This window comes from Amblyomma mixtum, chromosome 2 (genome assembly GCF_055824585.1).
Source record: "Amblyomma mixtum isolate Tamu chromosome 2, ASM5582458v1, whole genome shotgun sequence".
NCBI lineage: Eukaryota > Metazoa > Arthropoda > Arachnida > Ixodida > Ixodidae > Amblyomma > Amblyomma mixtum.
The window spans coordinates 198509186-198527907 of record NC_143013.1 but is presented as its reverse complement, the minus strand read 5'-3'; the positions used below and the strand labels follow the sequence as shown (position 1 = coordinate 198527907).

The 18722-nt window shown below is 47.0% G+C and overlaps 1 protein-coding gene across 1 annotated transcript in view; it reads right to left on the bottom strand.

Moving 5' to 3' along the window:
- Window positions 1-18722, bottom strand: part of LOC149362167 (uncharacterized) — a 91657-nt gene that overhangs the window by 901 nt on the left and 72034 nt on the right. The window contains exons 21-26 of the mRNA XM_089572930.1: window positions 16495-16678; window positions 14936-15025; window positions 10550-10697; window positions 7966-8201; window positions 5865-6035; window positions 3377-3426 (exon numbers count right to left, since the gene is read on the bottom strand). Of these exons, the coding sequence (XP_089429056.1) occupies window positions 3377-3426; window positions 5865-6035; window positions 7966-8201; window positions 10550-10697; window positions 14936-15025; window positions 16495-16678 (879 nt within the window). The remainder of the gene's footprint in view (window positions 1-3376; window positions 3427-5864; window positions 6036-7965; window positions 8202-10549; window positions 10698-14935; window positions 15026-16494; window positions 16679-18722) is intronic.

The following is an 18722-nucleotide window of genomic DNA, read 5'->3' as shown; positions in this document are numbered from 1 at the left end:
TGTTTGCACAACACGAAAGTGCGAGAAATAAAGTTTTGAGGAAAACAAGATTAAAGTTTTTCAATCCTTGTAGAAACAAGATCATCACGCCCTAGGAAGTTAAAATCCTCCAGGTTCATAGCTAGGGCCCTCCTTAGCTGACACGAGCTCTCTTATGGCATTTGTTGCTGCCCGTCTTTTCTTGCGGAGATGTTTTGCCTTGCCCGTTGATTGACGCTGGGCCTTCTTCACACGGTACTGGTCGCTGGTGCAACATGCTACGAGAGGGTGGTGGCCAGATTCGATGCCTGCTTCCCTCAAAATATCTGCTGTACTTCTGCTGCCATCATTGAAGGACAGATCCTGTGGCATTCAAAGCGATAGCGTAAAGCGCACACAAAGCCTTACAAATTGCCTTTGAATAATCTTTTACATATCAGACTAAAACAAAACAGAAAATTTTCAATATACGCCGCTGATTATCGCTGAGCTATCATTTTTTGTTCCCAAACCTCATCAGTTTCGGTTTCAGAACTGTTCACCACCTGTTCGACAGTTGGCTATAACTTTTGAACAAAATAATATACGAACATTATTCTTGCTGCAAAACATTTTTGAATGTTTGGGAATTCCCGAAATAAAAAAAAGAAAAAGGTAAGCGTTAGAGTTTCAACGTCGCAAAGCTGCATGCTCCCGACTAGGGGCACTGAAAAAGTTTTTTCACAACCAGCACCCAAAACTGCATAGGGGTGGCCATGAGGGATGCCACATTGGGAACTCCGGACTGATTTCAACCACCCGAGTCTCTTAATGTGCACTGCCAGTGTGCACTACAGGGGCTTTTTGCGCAGAAAAAGTGTCTGGCTCTGCTGTTATCTGTACAAAGTGGCACTGCCCTGCTATTAAAAGCCCATTTTACAGGGTTTGCCACACCACGAGAAGGGACATGAGCTGCACTCGAGTTTGCCTGGACTCTTAGCCAACAGTGCGGCAGAAGAGTAACTGACAATTCTTGGCCAGTCTGTGCATGGCCACGAGCTCTAGCACAGTTAAACAGCACAAATAAGTGCCCTTGCCAGAGTGTGCACTCAGGTTGGAGGGCGTTCACAGAATACACTTTGAGGGCCGAGCATGTAGTCTCGACGGCAGTGATTTTTTGGGCATAAAATGCAATACATACCAAATGCACATATAAGTAAGTTCATTTTTTCTGTTACATACCGTATTTTCCGGTGTATAAGACGCACCCCCCATATATGCAGGCTGTCATTGAAAAAAGTTAGTTATATAAGACGCACCAGTGTATAAGACGCATCCCAATTTACCCAGTTAGGCTAGTGAGGCTTAATTAAACATGCTTGTGCGACCATTGCAAAATGCACCTTACCTGTGAGAAGTTCTTAAGCACTGCTAAGTGATCGAAAAAGGCAACACTCACGCCATACCCGCCCACGTTTAAGCAAAAAAAGAAAAAAAGAACGAAGGAACTCTCCTTATGTCCATAAGAACATTTTATATTAACTTAAAACCTTCGAAGTCTTGTTCTTAAGATGTGCTATCAAAAAGCACGCCTATTTCTGGAGGCGACCCAGCTGAAACATTTTCTTCGCACTACGTACACGGAGCAAACAAAGTTGCAAAGGGTGACTGAAAGAAACGCGGCTTGTCTTGACAATGGCGAGAAACGCGATTGTCGCCATCTTTTGGCATTTCACATTACTCTTGCTTGGGGCCTGCGAAACGGTCGCGGGTTTATGATTCCGGAAGTCGTCATCCCCACCGTTTAATAATAAAGTTGCTCTCGGTGGTCCCCGTATTGAAGTATTAACCGTGTTAAAACCGCGTCATTGGTAGTGATGTTTTTTTGGTGAAAAAAGCTTGAACATGGACCTGAGTAATTTTTGAACTCGCAAAAAAAAAAAAAAACAGAAAAAGTCGCATATAAGACGCACCCTTGTATAGGACGCACCAGCAAGATTTTTGAAAAAAAGCCGCGTTTTATATACCGGAAAATACGGTATATTTTTATTTAAGCAATGGTTTTGTGAAAGCGACCAGCAAAACAACACATCATTAAAAGGCGCTGTAGCCTGCTATGTTGTCTGGATTCGGAAAGTGCTAGGAGCTTGTCTTGACTTACTACACTATTACCATACCTCAAATTTAATACGGCCGTGGCCGAAAATTAACTTACGTTCGTTGTGATGTGCTCTACTGCTCTAAAGAAGCGTAATTCTGAAGGTTACGCTTACACATTGTCATTTCAAGAAATTTCCTTTTTAGCCAGCTGCCCTTTCTGTACCTACGAATGCACTCCGCTTTCCCGTTTTACACTTATGCGTGCGCACTGGAGGGGCTGAAGCACAATCCCCTTAAAGGGGCTCTGAAGCATCTTCCGAGGGAAGCCCATCAACTTGCTCAATCACTACCTTGTGCTGTCACGAACACCTGAGTCAAAGAGTACACTTGTACAGTCGTGAGCAGCCTTGTCTAGAGCGCTTGAGCAGTGCGCACTTGGTAACAAAAACCGAAATTAGAGAGCAGCCCCTCATTACAGGGCAAAGTTTTCGTGCCTGCTTTGTTTACGAGGCTATCTGGCGCTACTTCCGTGCAAGCGTTGCAGCTGGACCCTAGAGGCTGCCACAAAATCTGGATTTGTTTGCAAGGAAGTGCACCACCCGAGCGCTCTAGACAAGGCTGCTCACCACTGTACACACAGCAGAGAACCCACAATCACATGCGAAAGTTGGAGAGCCCTTTTCGCCAAATTTTTCATGCTTGCACCGCTCCTGTGTACACCTGCTCAGAGATGGCTACTGCTTAGATTCTTTCACATGTCAGGCAGCTACCATGACCGTGGCCAATAAGAGGCGTAGCTCCGACGGATCTGGAAGCTCCACCCCCTGTGGTGGGGGCCGGCGGAGGAGCACCGACCTTCCAGCGCGCAAAAAGTGACGAGAGGAAAGGGAAAGGTGCGAAGACGCTTAAATTCAAATTTTCGACCACAGAAAACTCCGCTTCAACAAGCCCATCAAAAGATTTCTTGCTGGAGGATATTCGTGAAGCGGCGTTCTTTAAGATCACAGGCATACCGTAACTCTGCTAGAACCCCTTTCAGAGCCCCTTTAAGTGCACATTATTTTGCATGCTTGACAGGGGTATTGTTTTACTGTGCAGTCCAGCTTTGAGTTTCATTAAGTGGACTGCAATGGCAAGATTACCCATCCTCTTGGTTCACACAAAAATGCAGCACAAATCTAGTACCTCGGGCTGTTCCCCCCCAGTGGCCTTCAGGAACAACAAACAATGACGTTACACCTGTGCTACTATAGGGCACCCCTGCCACACATTAGCAATGCTTTGCCTTCCGCCTCTGAAAGTAGAAACAACCACTCACTTTGGTGCAGGCGTCAGGGGCACTGTGTCAGGGGGAGGCTTGAGAACAACCTGCACAACATGTCACAGTGTGTCAGCCCCGACAACCACCATCAGTTTTCACTTGGCTCAGAGAATACACAACAAAGCACTTGACATTTTGGAGTCTGGCAATCATGGAGAGCAACCCAGCCTACCACTGCACAATGGTTATTGTTTTAGTTTCACAGGCTCCCGACAGTAGTACTGCGTGTGCTACCACCCTGGAGCACGCTTAACGTATCCATTTCCCTCCGCAGTTCTGCGTGCTGCCTCCTTTTTTTTTCAGGCCCTCGACGCCTCGGCCGTAGAGTAAAACTTTGTTGATACGTTTTTAAAAATGCTGAGAAAGAAAATGTATGATCCAAACCGCCTAATTTTGAAAAATGAAACTGTTGAATGAGGTACAAAGGCATTTATTGAAAAATTCACTTTGTAAAAATGTCAGTTGGCATTTCGTATGGCACAAGATCTGAACAGATACTTTTCTAGTGCTCGCACAATTCAGTCAAAGTTTGCGCTGTCTTGCTCACCGAAGGAAGTTTGCAAAGCATCTGGTGCAACGACAGCAATGACAACAGTAACCGCAATCTTTTTGTTGTCATCTTTGGATGCTTTGCCCCTTTGCACCTAAGTACTGCAGGAAACCCACAGCAGTAGCTGACAGTTGCTGCCTTTTTGCTTTTTAAGCAGTGCTCCCCAAATCCGGCCTGCTTGTATGTAAGCACACCGCTGCAGTTCGTAGATGCTTCGCCCCTCTGCCCTTATGCACCGCGAAGAAACCTAACTGTTTCTCCTCTTCGTGCTGCGTCCCCACAAAAACTGCTCTTCCAAATGCTGGTGATGGTGACCGCGGCTTTACCCTGTTTAAAGGGTGGGCATGGAGTGTAATGCACCGCCAAGCCAAGAACAAAAAGAAAAAAGAAAAGCAAACAGTCTTTCAAACAGTATGACGTTAACACTCAGCTCTATGGCTGTCTATGGCCAAAATTGCCGCACAGTGGCAACGTGCCACCAGGTTCCAGGCAGTGCTTTGTCGTCGTGATCACTGAAGCAAAGCGTATCAGGGAGAGAGTCAGTAGACGCTTTATCATCTCGTTGGTGGTGATGGTGCTTGGTCTCCTTGCAAATTGGTAAATTGGTTTTCGGGGAAAGGAAATAGCACAGTATCTGCGTCACATATCTCAGCGTAAATGAAAGGAAGGTAGGAGTGAAAGAAGAATGAGAGAAAGAGGTGCTGTAGTGGTAGTCTCTGGAATAATTTCGACCACCAGGAAAAAGCTGTGCCAGATAGCACACAAGGACGCACATGCGCACAGCAAGTTCTCGACGCCAGTAGCAAAAAGTCCGATAGCGTAGTGATGCAGTTCTGCAGATTTTTGCTGCTAGTTGTACACTACCCACTAACACGAAATATATCTTCACGTATCGATAAATTGTTTGCCTGCGTTTACTATGACCCCACAATTTCACTCAAATCCCAAATTGAACAGAAAGACGCAACTAGCGGAGATGCAATACATAGAAGTAGGCACACTGGATCTAGGCTCCTGAAATGCCGATAACACGAAAAACCATACTTCTTCATAGCTACACATATAAATTAGGCTCTCTCCCTCTTCAACAAGTATCCAACTACAAATACCCAGGAGTAACCATAAGTAGCAATCTATCGTGGAACTTGCACATAAACAATATCTGCTCTGCTGCATTTAGAAAATTGTGCTGCTTTAAGACAAACTAAAAAATGCTCCTTCTAACATTAAGCTACTTTGCTATTCTTCAATAATTAGACCTAAACTCGAATATGCATGCATAGTGTGGGACCCGTATACTAAATTTAACGTAAAAAATCTGGAAAGAATACAGAGAAGAGCCGTCAGGTTTATTTTTAATAAATATGCAAGGTCCGAGTCCCCAACCACTTTAATAGAGATTAATAAAATTGAACTACTTGAAGATCGGCGAAGAAAGCTTAGGTTAGAATTTATTTCTCTCTTATTACATAACAAACTTGGTTTGGATCCCTCATCATACTTAACGCCGGCACCAACCAGACAAACTCGTCAACACCATCCCAGTTCTCTAACCCCTATATTCGCCAGAACAGACACAAGTTTTTGTTTTTTCCACGCACAATTACAGATTGGAATCAGCTAGTTAAACCACATTGTCCCATGAGTTTTAACCAATCCTTACTATATTGTGTTGTTCTTTTTTGAAATGTTGAGTTTTTTTTTTGTCTCTTGATTGACTTGTTCGCCCACCCTGCTTGGACTCAGTGTCCGCAGTATTTTGTAAAGTAAATGAATAAAACCAGGGGAACACACCAACGGGATTCTACTGCACTGGCAAAGCAAGAACGCACATCAACAGGCATGCGTGTCATCCCGTAGCTGTAAGCAGCATGAACGAGGAAAAGGCGCTTAAGAGAGGAAGAGCAGTGGCAGATGCAACCGCGCCCATCTCACCTGGTACTTGAGGGGGTCGTTGGGCACGGCTGTGATAAGTATGTCGAGCAGCTCGAACACGCCCACGTGGACCGCCACGCATTCATCCGGCAAGCGCGCCGACTGGTAGTACAGCTCCAGGGAGTGCCGGCCGCCCTCCATCGAGTGGGTGAAGTCCCTCAGTCCCAGCTTCTGCACGAGGGGACACACAGGGTAGGGGCATCTCAGAGACACCACAGTGGGACAAAAGGGGTTCTGGTGCTGCCAAGCAGTCAGGGCTGGACCACTATGTCCCTCATGGCCTGCTTTCAAGGTACCCACCTGGAGCTACATGTTATGCCAGACGTCCTCCCCAAGATATTTAAAGCTTGACCAATGGTTCGCCAATCGATTATTTACATTTACACTGCCACTGAGATGAGTTTGAACACACATCAACAACATGAATACCAGCCAGCTGCAAATATACTGACCTTGATGTCAGGTACTGAGTGCTCCATTATGTGATGCATTCAAATGGACAGTACATATAATATGCATTATACATTCTAAGCTTGACTTGAGTTTAAAGCTGATGCATTCAAATGCATGCTAGACTATGTTCACTTACTCTGGCTCTTATTCCTGCCTTTCGCCCTAAATGAAAAAGTGATTCCTCAAAGCACGCAAGCCATTTTTTTTGAAGCCCTTTACTAGTTAACATGATTTTTTGAATCACTTTACTAGTCATCATGATTTGCCTGCTTTCTGGTGTTCACCAACACTGATGTCATTATGCCACAAAAAACGTCTTTGAATCTCAAGAAACCTAACTTAGAACATTAGCGGCAGGCTTCCCAGAAACTCCTGGTACAGAGCTAAACCTGGATGTAACGAACCTCCATGTGGTGAATTCCTGAATATTTCTCTATTTCCCAACACCCCTGACCACTGAAATATGCACATCTGTGAGCTCCATGTAATGGGCCAGAGGTGGGCAAATGCCCTCATTTTTACTTTTCCTCCCTCACCCTCACTTATCAATCCATGGCCTTCCCTCACCCTCACTTCAGAAAACTTGCTTACCCTCCTTTGCCCTCACCCTCACTAACAGTTGTTTTAAAATCCAAGTTACCGCATAAACACGTGTCAGGGTCACACTTTTTTTTTCGGATTCAAGGGCCAATTCTCGGCCCATAAATGCAACTGCGATTTTTTTTTAAAGTAAAAACACCAATAAAAGAATGAGTGGCATTTATGCTTCTTGGTGGCTAGCTGCTGCCCATAGCAACCATAGCAGGTGGGCACGTGTTACAAGCATGTACTGTGAAGAAAGTGAACGCTGGCCGCATGAATTTACAGCACTGTGAACAAACACACCAGCGAAGAGGGACTACTTTTGCTTCGTGTCATCTACGCTTGCGAAAACTGCTTTTTTGGCCGGAACACCCATAGGCGATGTGGACTGTCAATTCGTGATGACCTAGGCAAGGACCCTATCAGAGTGCCACGTGAAAGAAAACAGATCGCCCCCGTTTGCCTCTGTTCCTACAGATGCTCTCCGTTTGCCAAAATTCAGAAATGCACGCGGTATGTGTGTCCATTTGTGGCATTCAAGTTCGTGCCTCGAATGGCTGAACAGCTTTTCAGCATGGTAATCTCTGATGAAATTTCAGACAGAATGAAACCTGGGACTCCCAAGTGGCATTTCAGCCTCCAGCCCTTCACTTCACACCAACTGTTCTTCATTTACTCTCAATAGGACTGTTTTGACCGTTGAGGAGGGCTATCAGTTTTGTATACCTACGTCATATCCGGCAAGTCTCCTCACTTCACAACACCCTGCCAAGTGCTTGCGTCATCTGCTACAGAACCTTTTAATAAACACTTGTAACAACAGTACTTGTACTCCAGGACTTCGCCACAATTAGTTTTACGACATGTCAATCCCAACAAGAGACATTTAGCCAAAGTAATGTTTCGTTGGAGATGACCATTAATTGCTGCTCAGACATGCCGATGAATTATTCTGCCCCATTTAAGCATCTCGGAGGCCACAGTGCAAGCATCAGAGTTGTCTCCAGAGTAGTGTTGCATGTGCCACTCCAGTGATGGGATCGAATGAGTGGGAAAGCGCCCTCACATCACAGTAGACGCGCTTGACCATGCCGATGCCGAGTGCCAGCACATCGAAGGCGTGCTCCAGCACGGCCACCACCATGGCCCGGTCCACGAAGGAGCCGCACTGCTCCACGAAGGCATGCAGGAACAGGTCCGTGCTCATCTCCTGCACCGTGCGGGCCTTGTACTTGTTGTCGTTGCAGTGGTCCGCCACCGCCTGCAGCTGATCGACGCTGGCCTCCACCTCAGGGCCACAGCCTGCGCTCACAACACGGGGGGAGGGGAGAAAGAAAGAAAGAAGAAAGCCCAGTTAGTACAAAGGCCAGTACGATATTTCTGCCTTGCAAACTCTGCCTTTCTGTTTAGTGCCCTCTACACGACAAGCTCAGCACAGTGCCCATTGCAATGCATTCGCCTTCACACCTGGACCCTGTCCCAAGCATAGGTGACACAGATGGTAGAACAGCCATCGAACGACGAGCTTACGAAAGCAGTTGCCTTCATCGTCCATTGCCTGTGCACATGATGCGTGGCAAAATTTACTTATAAGAAGCACCAGCGTTTGCATAAAACTATCCAACACATTTCGTATCACAACTTGGTTTGGTTTGGTTTGTGGGGTTTAACGTCCCAAAGCGACTCAGACTATGAGGGACGCTGTAGTGAAGGGATCCGGAGATTTCGACCACCTGGGGTTCTTTAGTGTGCATTGACATCGTACATCACACAGGCCTCTAGAATTTCGCCTCTATCGGAATTCGACCACTGCGGCCGGGATCTAACCCATGTCTTTCAGGTCAGCAGCCGAGCGCCGTAACCACTGAGCCACCATGGCAGGCCATATCGTGACTTGGCAATCGTAAGTTGAGTTTTTTTTTTGATAAATTTTATTTTTCAAACATTCCTCTGGTCCCCAGCAAGTCTAAAATACTGCTTGGCAGCTGCAATTCACCTGTGCCCACCGAATATAACAGCACATTTCTCGGGGACACGCTTCCCTGGGGCATCGTGTGGATGCCGGCTAGTCAGTTATACACAGTAGCTAATCCTACACTTGCAAGTGCAAACTATGGCCCAAGACTGACATGACAAAAATGTTTGTGTTGTGTCAGTCTGTGTCGTGGCTTGTACTTGGCACAGTAGGTTAGGTTTACAGTCGCCAACAGAAAATCAAGATCCAGATTTTTTGGACATGCTTGATTATTCACACTACTTCACAGCACCATGACAACTCAGTTTTCCCATTGTATAAGAGCGCCTGAAGTTTTGAACACAACTAATTACTTCTTTTTCAGACCTCATCTGCACTCTCCCCAGCACCATCACCATTAACCCATGCTACCATAAAATGTGTAAACTTGATCAAATAATGTGGAACAAGCTCAAAGAGTGCCTCTTAAAAAGGGTGGGATTGTGCTTCTCCATGGGTTGGCATATTGCAAACGTGTGGTTTCAGGTATGTACAATACTCAGACACTTGGGTACTTAAATAAACATAATGGCATCTCCAAGTGTAGCCATTTTATTTTCAGACAAACCGTTCAAAATGAAAGCCGCTACGGTGGCTCAGTTTTGGTACAATCAGTATTCGAAATTGGCCGCAATCTCTCTGACTGCGTAGTAGGGCTGCTGACATGTTGGTGGAGGCCGTGCGTCTGGACTGGTGCGGTCGGCCCTTTCATATTCGACGTGATAATGGTATGGCTTATTTTTTTTATGCAGGTATATGTCTGCAGCACAAAGTTCAATAGCAGTCGCAGTTTGCAGCACTCGTGTCCTTTCATCTCCTCAATATGCGAAGAGGCAGCAGCGAAGTGCGTAGGAGGTGCATGGCTGCATGGAGACAACAAGCGGAAGAAGATGGCAGTGCTTTTCCAAGTGAGGAGCTCACACCCATGACAAACTGCACCACTGCACCCAATGTTCTTTGACAGAACAATCAACATTAGCGTTTGGAAGACAGGCAAAATTCCTCTCACTATACGCGAGCCACCGCACAATGCATACAATACCACACCATCAGTTCACAGATTCGGCTCTAGACACTAAACCTACATACGAAGGCAAGCACTGGCAGAGTGCTTGCACTGGCCGTTTGTCAGTTAACTTATCATTACTGCCGTCTTTGTGCCTTTGCGTTTCAGGCTTTCCGTACAGAGAGTGCAGCGCAGTTTCCACAGTGGCAAGTTTGCTTTCCACAACTACGTCCCAGCCTGTGTGTTCATCTGTGATGTGCGGACAGTGATCAACACTGAGCTTCTGACATGAACATGGATTATACTGGAACTAAAAAAAAAAAGTGTCCCAGCCCGCACAGTGGTCGCCGCCCGTTGTCTGCGCACATGATGCGCAGTGAGACCGAGTCATGTGAAGCTTCAGAATGTGCACAAAACTACCGACCGCCAGATCAGCTATTAGAAGTTAAAAGTAATGAGGCTTTTGCGGTGAAATTTCATTTTTCGGACTGCTCGAGTTTTCAGACGTTTTCATGTTCCATAAAGAATCCGAAAAATTGTTCAGCAACTGCAAATGACAGCTTATGGCAACTAGATAGCCCTGAGACCCAAGAAGTGGAGCGACGCTCCAACATAGGCAGTAAGACTCACCGAGGGCAGCGGCCAGTTGCCGGTGGACCACAATGTCCGCGTAGCGGCGGATGGGCGATGTGAAGTGCGTGTAGAGGGGCACGTTGAGTGCATAGTGTGCAAACGACAACGGGTCCTCCCGACGCCCCGCACAGAAGTAGACAGCCATCTGCAGCACAAACACATTCATCGCCTTTGAACGAGAGCGTCCACACAGGGGGGGGGGGGGGGAATATGCACAACAGCAACAGTGGTTGCTTGGCTAGCGGGCGCACACATTTCTCTGCTCAAAGAATTCCCAGCGTAAAAAACAGCGACCACACGACATGTGTTTTCATTGTAGTTTCAAGCCCAAGCTTCCAACATCATCATCATCAGCCTGACTACACCCACTGCAAGGCAAAGGCCTCTCCCATGTCTCTCCAATCAACCCTGCCCTTCGCCAGTTGCGGCCACTCTATCCCCGCAAACTTCTTAAAGGGGCTGCGAAACACTGCCTGGGCGAATACCGGCTATACTTCAGGTGGGTTCTTTATGTCACACAGATGCTGACTTAAAAAGAATTACAGGAATCGATGCACAGGAACGGGAGTTATTCAGTGAAGAAATTTCAAAATACAAGCAAACAAAACGCTGCCCTCAACTCGATTTTGGCGGGGCTTCCCACTCCTATTTCGCTCTCCCAATGACGGCACCTGGCGCAACCAATCAAAACAGCCAGCCAGAGCACGTCGCGGAAGTTTGTACTCCATGGTTGCCTGCTCTCTGTGAGACTGGCAGCGTTGTTTCTATGCCAGAGCGCCCCTGGTGGTGTATTTTTATTTTACTTGCTTTGCAGGGCTTTTATCTAAGACAAACAAATTGTTTTTGTTGATCTAATATAAAACGCAGACAGATGACAAAATGTGTCTCTATTTATTCACACAATTTGCAGGATATTTACTGTTTGTCCGGTCATCAAGCTCGCGCCAGGTGATGTCATATCCGCTGCTAAAAACCCGCCACTGTGTGGCGACCATGAAGTTGTTTTTGGGAGGACATTAAAATATTAAAAAACGGAATGTACGCAGTATTACCGACGCTAATAGCACCATTATAACTCACTGTATGCAATCAACAGGCAAAACGGTTAACTAAGATTGTGTTTCTGGGCCCCTTTAAGCTCATCCACTCACCTAACTTTCTGCCACGCCCTGCTACGTTTACCTTCTCTTGGAATCCACTCCATTACCCTTGAGGACCAGCGGTTATCTTGCCTTCGCATTACATGCCCTGCCCAAGCCCACTTCTTCCTCTTGATTTCGACTAGGGTGTCATTAATCCGCGTTTGCTCCCTCACCCACTCCGCCCTCTTCCGATCTCTTAACGTTGCACCTATCATTTTTCTTTCCATGGCTCGCTGCGTTGTCCTTAACTTAAGCTGAACCCTCTTTGTTAGCCTCCACGTTTCTGCCCCATAGGTGAGTACTGGTAAGATACAGCTGTTGCATACATTTCCCTTCCCCGCTTCAGCAACAGATGCAATCAGAAGAAATGAATTTCCACTGTGCACACTGCATGCTAGTTACTTGTGGCAATGTTGCCAGCTGCGCCCAATGCTAAAACCTAGCCTCAAAGTCTGTCGTGTGAAAAAAGCATTCACCTTCCTTGCACGCATAAAACAGCCAAGGAACACAGCTATCATCACGAGTAGCATCGGCCTGTGTACATCTATTACAGAGCAAAGGCCTCACATAATAATGTCCAGTTAGCCCTGTCCTGAGCCACGTGTAATCACGTCTAAAGAACAACTGAAGAGGTTTTAGAATTCGATGAGTTTAAAAGGGCCGAATGTGTGGAACATGAAGGTAAATCCCGCGAAATAATTTTTCTCTATGGCGGCGTAATCTCCGAATAAAGCAGTGTCGGCATTCAGGCTCCTCTGCAGTGCACAGCGACGACAGAGGCCCCGATAATGATGTCACCTACGACGGTGCTATTTTCCGGCAGAGAAACTGTTGTTTCATGGAAGAAAACAAATGCCATCGAAGGTGAAGCCCACGAAGCATTGTTTGACGGCATTGGTCGACGCACAGCAGCAAGCAGGCGAAGGCAGTGGACATCTGAAATTTCGGTGACAATGACGAAACTACAAGTTTCCCTGCATTCTCAAATGCACTGAGGACAAGCCTGAACATCGTTGCAGTTTTAATTGAGGATTACGTCACCACTTTAAAAGCTAGTGCAAAGGTACTTTGCATGATTTACCTAGAAGCTTCACAGATTCAAATTTTTGAATAACCTCAAATTCTCAAGAAACCATTTCAGCTTCCCTTTAAGTCTCAACATTCTGCAGTGGAAAATTTTGAATTCCATGAATGGAGAACAAAGAAATTGTGAAATTCCACAGGAGACATCAAACACTTTCACAATGCACCTCGCATTACATTCAGAATCAAGGTATGAATAAATAGGGTGAATTTTCTTTTTTTAGAGCATTTGGAGGCAACTAAAGTGGCCCTCACTACCAGGCTTAGCAGCACATAGGAGAAGCCAGCTTTTTAATGACCCTTTGGCAATGCACGCGGCGTGCAAGTGGAGAGGAGAAAACGGGTGGGGATATGGAAAGAAGGGACTGATCTCCGTAATAACACTAGGTTGGTTTATGGTTTATGGGGTTTAACGTCCCAAAGCGACTAAGGCTATGAGAGACGCCCTAGTGGAGGGCTCCGGAAATTTCGACCACCTGGGGTTTTTTATCGTGCACTGACATCGCACAGTACACGGGCCTCGAATTTCTCCTCCAAAGAAATTCAGCCGCCGCGGCCGGGATCGAACCCCCGTCTTTCGGGCCGGCAGCCGAGCACCATAGCCACTGAGCCACCGTGGCGGCCGTAATAACACTAGAATCTAAAAAGAGGTTGTGGATGCTAACACAAAATTCTGCGAATGCTAAAATATGCAATTTTTCATGGAATTGTGGGGAACTAGGGGCCTTAATCATGCTGTACCATAAGGGCAAGTACAGCAGGGGGCGGCTGAAAGTGAGGTGGTGGTGCCGTGAACGTACAGGTGGGATTAGCCTCACAGTGGCCTGTCTGCAATCACTCTGCCTGAGTCAATGATTTGAATGATTGCGTCTCTACCACTGTTCCGTAAGGCCAGTATTCCCTAAAAACTTCAGGAGTGATCTTGACACTCACTGCCACTTAGTTCGGGAGCCCTCAAGATACAGGCGCGGCCATAAGTAAACGGAGCACGCCATTGCGTTTGAAGTGCAATCACGCTTTCTCCATTGGTAATGAAGAAGCGTTGTTTGTCTACTAGGAAGCCCACCAACCTCCGCTACCAGCGTGCGCGCACCACTGCTGGAAATTTCAATTAGGTGACGCGTGAAAAATATTCAAAGACAGTTGCGTGCTCCATTTACTTTTGTCCACGCCTGTACATGATGCAAGAGACACCATCCAATGGAACATTCAATCTCCTCCGGTTGCCCAGGCATTAATGTATCACGCTTGGCACAAAAACATGGGCATGGTAAAAAAAACTATGGGGGCACTCTGGCAGCCTAAAGTGTTCTAGGCAAAAGCCTTTGTTACTTCGACTGCCAATGACTGCCTATGTTTGTTACGACTGAGACCACACCATTGTGTTTCTTTGAATGCTTTAATGGCTCATACTCGCGGGCATAACTGCGTCATCTGAAGTGGAAGTCATCTAGTCATAACTAGTCACAAGTCATGACTAACTAGTCATTAAGTAGTCATTATTGGTTACTCATGACTCAGTCATGACTGGTTATTCATGACTAGCTAGCCATTATACAAGTATGACTGGTTAGTCATTAACAAATCATGACTAGTTAGTCAACTAATTAGTCACGACTAACTAGTCATTAACCAGTCATTACTAGTTTGTGATTAACCAGTCATGACTAGTTAACAATGACTTTAGTCATGACTCCTTAGTCATTAACCAATCATAACTGGTTAGTCATTAATCAGTCATAACTAGCTAGTCATGGATCATAGCAGCTGCGCTCGTCAATGAGTCACCCCAGGCGATTGATGTAATGTCGAACGGACAGGAGAATGAGCGATTAAAGGCTTTCACCTTAAAAAATGATTTACATCACCCACAACGGCACAGATTACGTGCAGAGGTGAGGTGGTGGGCGGATGAGGTTAGGAAGTTTGAGAGGAAAAGGCGGCTGGAGCTGACACAGGACAGGGTTAATTTGAGGGATACTGATGGTGATAAATTGCCAGGGGCGTTTGACTGGCCTGGAAGCCTTGCATTACCCCATTGTTGCATACAAATCCTGGCCTGTGATGGCTTCACAACGTTGACCTATCCCGAACAGTCCCCAGATCTCTTCCAGCAAAGCTGGAACACCTTCTTTGCGTGCAGTCTTCAAGCCCTTACCTTCATGGGCTTGGAGAGCATGTGGGTGAGCACGTTGAGTTTGGCATGCGACAGCTCATCATCCATGCCCACCAGGGTGTTGAGGGAGGCCTGCACACACCACAGAACAGACACCAGGCTCAGCGCATTTGCACTCAGGAGAAGATCTCGGTTAGGAGACCCTTGGGGTGTTTTGCTTGAATGCTAACATTGTGGTACCTCCTCTGAACAAAGACAAGAAACTGGAACTTAGGTGAATAACTATGATTAATGACTTGGGATAACCGGTGGCAGTAAAACGTAGCAGTCTTCCTGAATTCCACTACACATTCCCCTCTCAACTTTCCAGGGAGGAGAGGGAGAGAGGTGCACAAGCAGGGTGGCAAGGATGGCTCCGTGGTTAGGGCGCTCTGGAGTCCAGAGCTCCAACAAGCCCTCTACTATGGCCACCTCTTTATCTCTCTCTTTCACTCCCACCTTCCTCCCTTCTCTTACAATGTGGTTCAGGTGTCCACCCAGATACCCAAGACAGATACTGTGCCATTTCCTTTCCTCAAGCACCAATTTTTCAAATGCAAAGGCAGTAGCACTAAATGCTGCATCTCTGCATGCCACCATGAGCATGGGCTCTATGATTTAAGTCCGCCCAGAGCTATACATGGGCCAAGGCAGATGCTTACAATGCTTCCATTAGCCTGCCTCAGCCCGTATCTACTTTTTGTTTGCAATGCTCTTTTCCTTCTTCAAGTCTGTATCACAGGCTGTAAAAAAAAAAAAGAGGTTTACAGAACTCCAGGCTTGGAAATGATCAATCAATTACAATAGGCCCATGAAGAGAACCCAAAGTGAATGTGGGCAAGAACACATTATGCAGCTACCGCAGCCGTGAAGAGCTGACTCTGCCACTTCGGAGACAGGATGTGATTAGTGAAGGAAAGGAAGCCCTGGCATATGTAACTGCTCATCAAGCCAAGTCCCCAACTGCACCAGACTGGTGCAGGGAAAATGGGGATTAAAAGAAGAGAAAGGAGAGGAGAAGAGGGGGAGGACACAGGGCACTGCAGTGTGGCTCTGTTGACTGTGGCAAAGAGATAGAGATAGAGGGGGGGGGGGGTCAATTTAGCACCAACAAATTGAGTTTGGGAGGGAGAAGGGAGGGGTTTGAGAGGGAGAGGGGGCAGAGAATGCAGTTTGAAAAGGCCTCCGAAGAGAGAGAAAGGAGGGGTGAAAAGGAGGCCTGACTGATGCAACCAGGTTACCCATAAGTTGAACAATGGACCCTATGGGAGGGGAACTCCCCGCTGAATTCTACTACGGCGAAATTTGAAAAAAAGTAAGGGTCTCGGCTAGATTGAACTGGGTGTTGTTGAAGTGAGTGAAAAGGCCAGAATCTGTGAGAAACTACAGCAAGCTGTAGTATACCCGGATGTCAAAGGATGGGGCATCGCATGAAAAGAGTGTGGCTCCCTCTGCAGAGCAAGCCAAGTCCAGATTCCTGTACGATCCCATCAACATGATGGTGCGAACGGCAAATTCCGAGCACTCCACCGGTGGCAAAAGGGGGTGGCACAGTCGCCCACCTGCAGCGTGCCGGCCGTGGTGGTGTCAAGGGCCACCCCGTGGGCTGAGCAGAGCGCCTCCACCTCCACCATCTGGGCGTCGTCCGGTGGCGGGTGGGAGCGCAGGAAGGCCTGGTCGGGGAATGCCTTGTACAACCGGTGCGCCACCGCCATGTTGGCCAGCAGCATCAGCTCCTCAATTAGCCTAGGAGAGATGCAGCATCAGGCATGCCGCTGGTCAGTGACTGCTGCATTGTTTGCGTCTTCTTATCCAGTGCCGCTGCACTTAGCTGTTCCAATGACTTCTGTAATTCTGCATGTAACCAAAACAGTTGGTTACGCAGCACACTGTACTGGAGGGCTCTGGATTATTGGACTGCTGAAAACTCACTTCACGAATAGTCTTTCCATTCCACCTGAACTGAAGCGCTGCTGCAGAGGCCTGGCTGTAAACCAGACCTTGCGCTCAGTACCACAACCTTGCACTCAGTACCACTACACCAGAGCCACAACCACTTCCGTGTAATCCCAAATTCCAAACAACTGCCCCAGAATCCACCCCCGTGTCATAGAGCATGACAAAGTGAAAGTGGCGGTTGAGATAAAGTAGCCCTGAACATTGCCTACAACAGCCAGCTGCATGTTGGGGCATGTCCTAGTAAAAATGGAGCAGAGTAGGGTGGTGAGCATAGTGGTGCAGGCAAGACAGAGAAAGTCATGCGCGCCATAATGGAGTGACACAGTTTGATGGACATCGCCATAATCACATCTCAGAAGAGAGTTTTTTTATCTGCGCGAGATGGCCAAAATGACGTAGCATTTATCATAACAATTATAATAAGTGCAAAGCACAGAACAGACTAAGAACAAGGAAAGTTTGCAGGTTACTACACTACCATTCCCCGTGACGTTGCAATAGAACTGGGTCTTGTAAATGAATTTCCCTGCTTCTAATCTCCTGTCATTTCGTGCGGCTTGCTGCATGCTCGTCTCATGAAGCTTCCATGCACACGGACGGAAGATGAGGAAGACCATGTTTTCAATCCACAGAGCAAGAGACTGGCAGTTAAACATGCCAGAACGCGGGTAGGTGACGAAGACGACGACATTGCAAGCACAGCTCGGGAGCCTGGCAGTTCGAACAGGCAGAATGTTAAGAATTTTGCCAAATGATTGTTCATCTGAGGGAACGAGGTGGTTTGATCAGGTCAACTCAGAGGTGACAAAGATCTGGCTTGGTGCAGACTCCGGCCTGATTCCCCAGTGTTTAACTTGTATTTGTGTGTTAGACTCTCGAGGCTGATGGGGATCCCGCTTGGTGTGGACTCCGGCCTGCTCGAGAGTGAGTTTGTAGCATTTAATGGGATTACCTACCGGACACTTTGTAGCATAGCGTAAATAACAAACATACACTCGCCAAATTCTTCAAAAAAGGAAACGACGTTTCCTTTAAAACAGCAGCTGGTCCGAGTTAAAGACCGCCTAGAACGCTCAAGATACCCTGGTGTGGTGTACAAGATACCATGCCAGGGCTGTGACGCTGCCTACATTGGCGAAGCTGGAAATTTCAGACGAAGGCTCAAAGAGCATCAGAATGACGTTGTGAACGGCCGCTCTACATCTAATGCTTTGGCGGAACACAACGCATCAACAGGACACCCCATTGATAGGGACGAAGCATCAATCATTGCCACAGAGAAAAACTTGTCATCGTGCCTCTTTTTGGAATCATTCCATATACAGTAAAAGCTCGTTAATTCGAACTTCACGGGACCGGGAAAAAAGTTCGAATTATCCGATGTTCGAATTATCGAATGGCCGCCGAAAAAACCGGCAAGAACCATTTGCATTACGATATATGTACATATATGTACGGTATTTACTCGCGCAACGAACCCACTTGCATAATGAACCCCCCCCCCCCCCCCCAATTTTTGCCAAAGAACGAAAAAAAAAACAAAAACGTGTCCCTCCTTTTCGCGCAGTCACGGTCCACAACGCATTTCTTGGCGGCGCGCCAAGTTGCTGCGCAGAGATAACATCACGGTGTGTTTACTTTTGGGGTTAACTCTAGCAAGGGGGGAAGAGACTTGGCAGAGTGCCAACGCTTGTCCGGTTGTGCAAGCCTCGTTTTCAGTAGGTTCTCCTTATCGTCCCATGGGCGATTGGGGCGGAGGCTGTCTACTGCCACTCAATCATTGGAATGCGCGATAGCAGCAGCAAACGCCTTTTGCAGCGAACGATGCTAA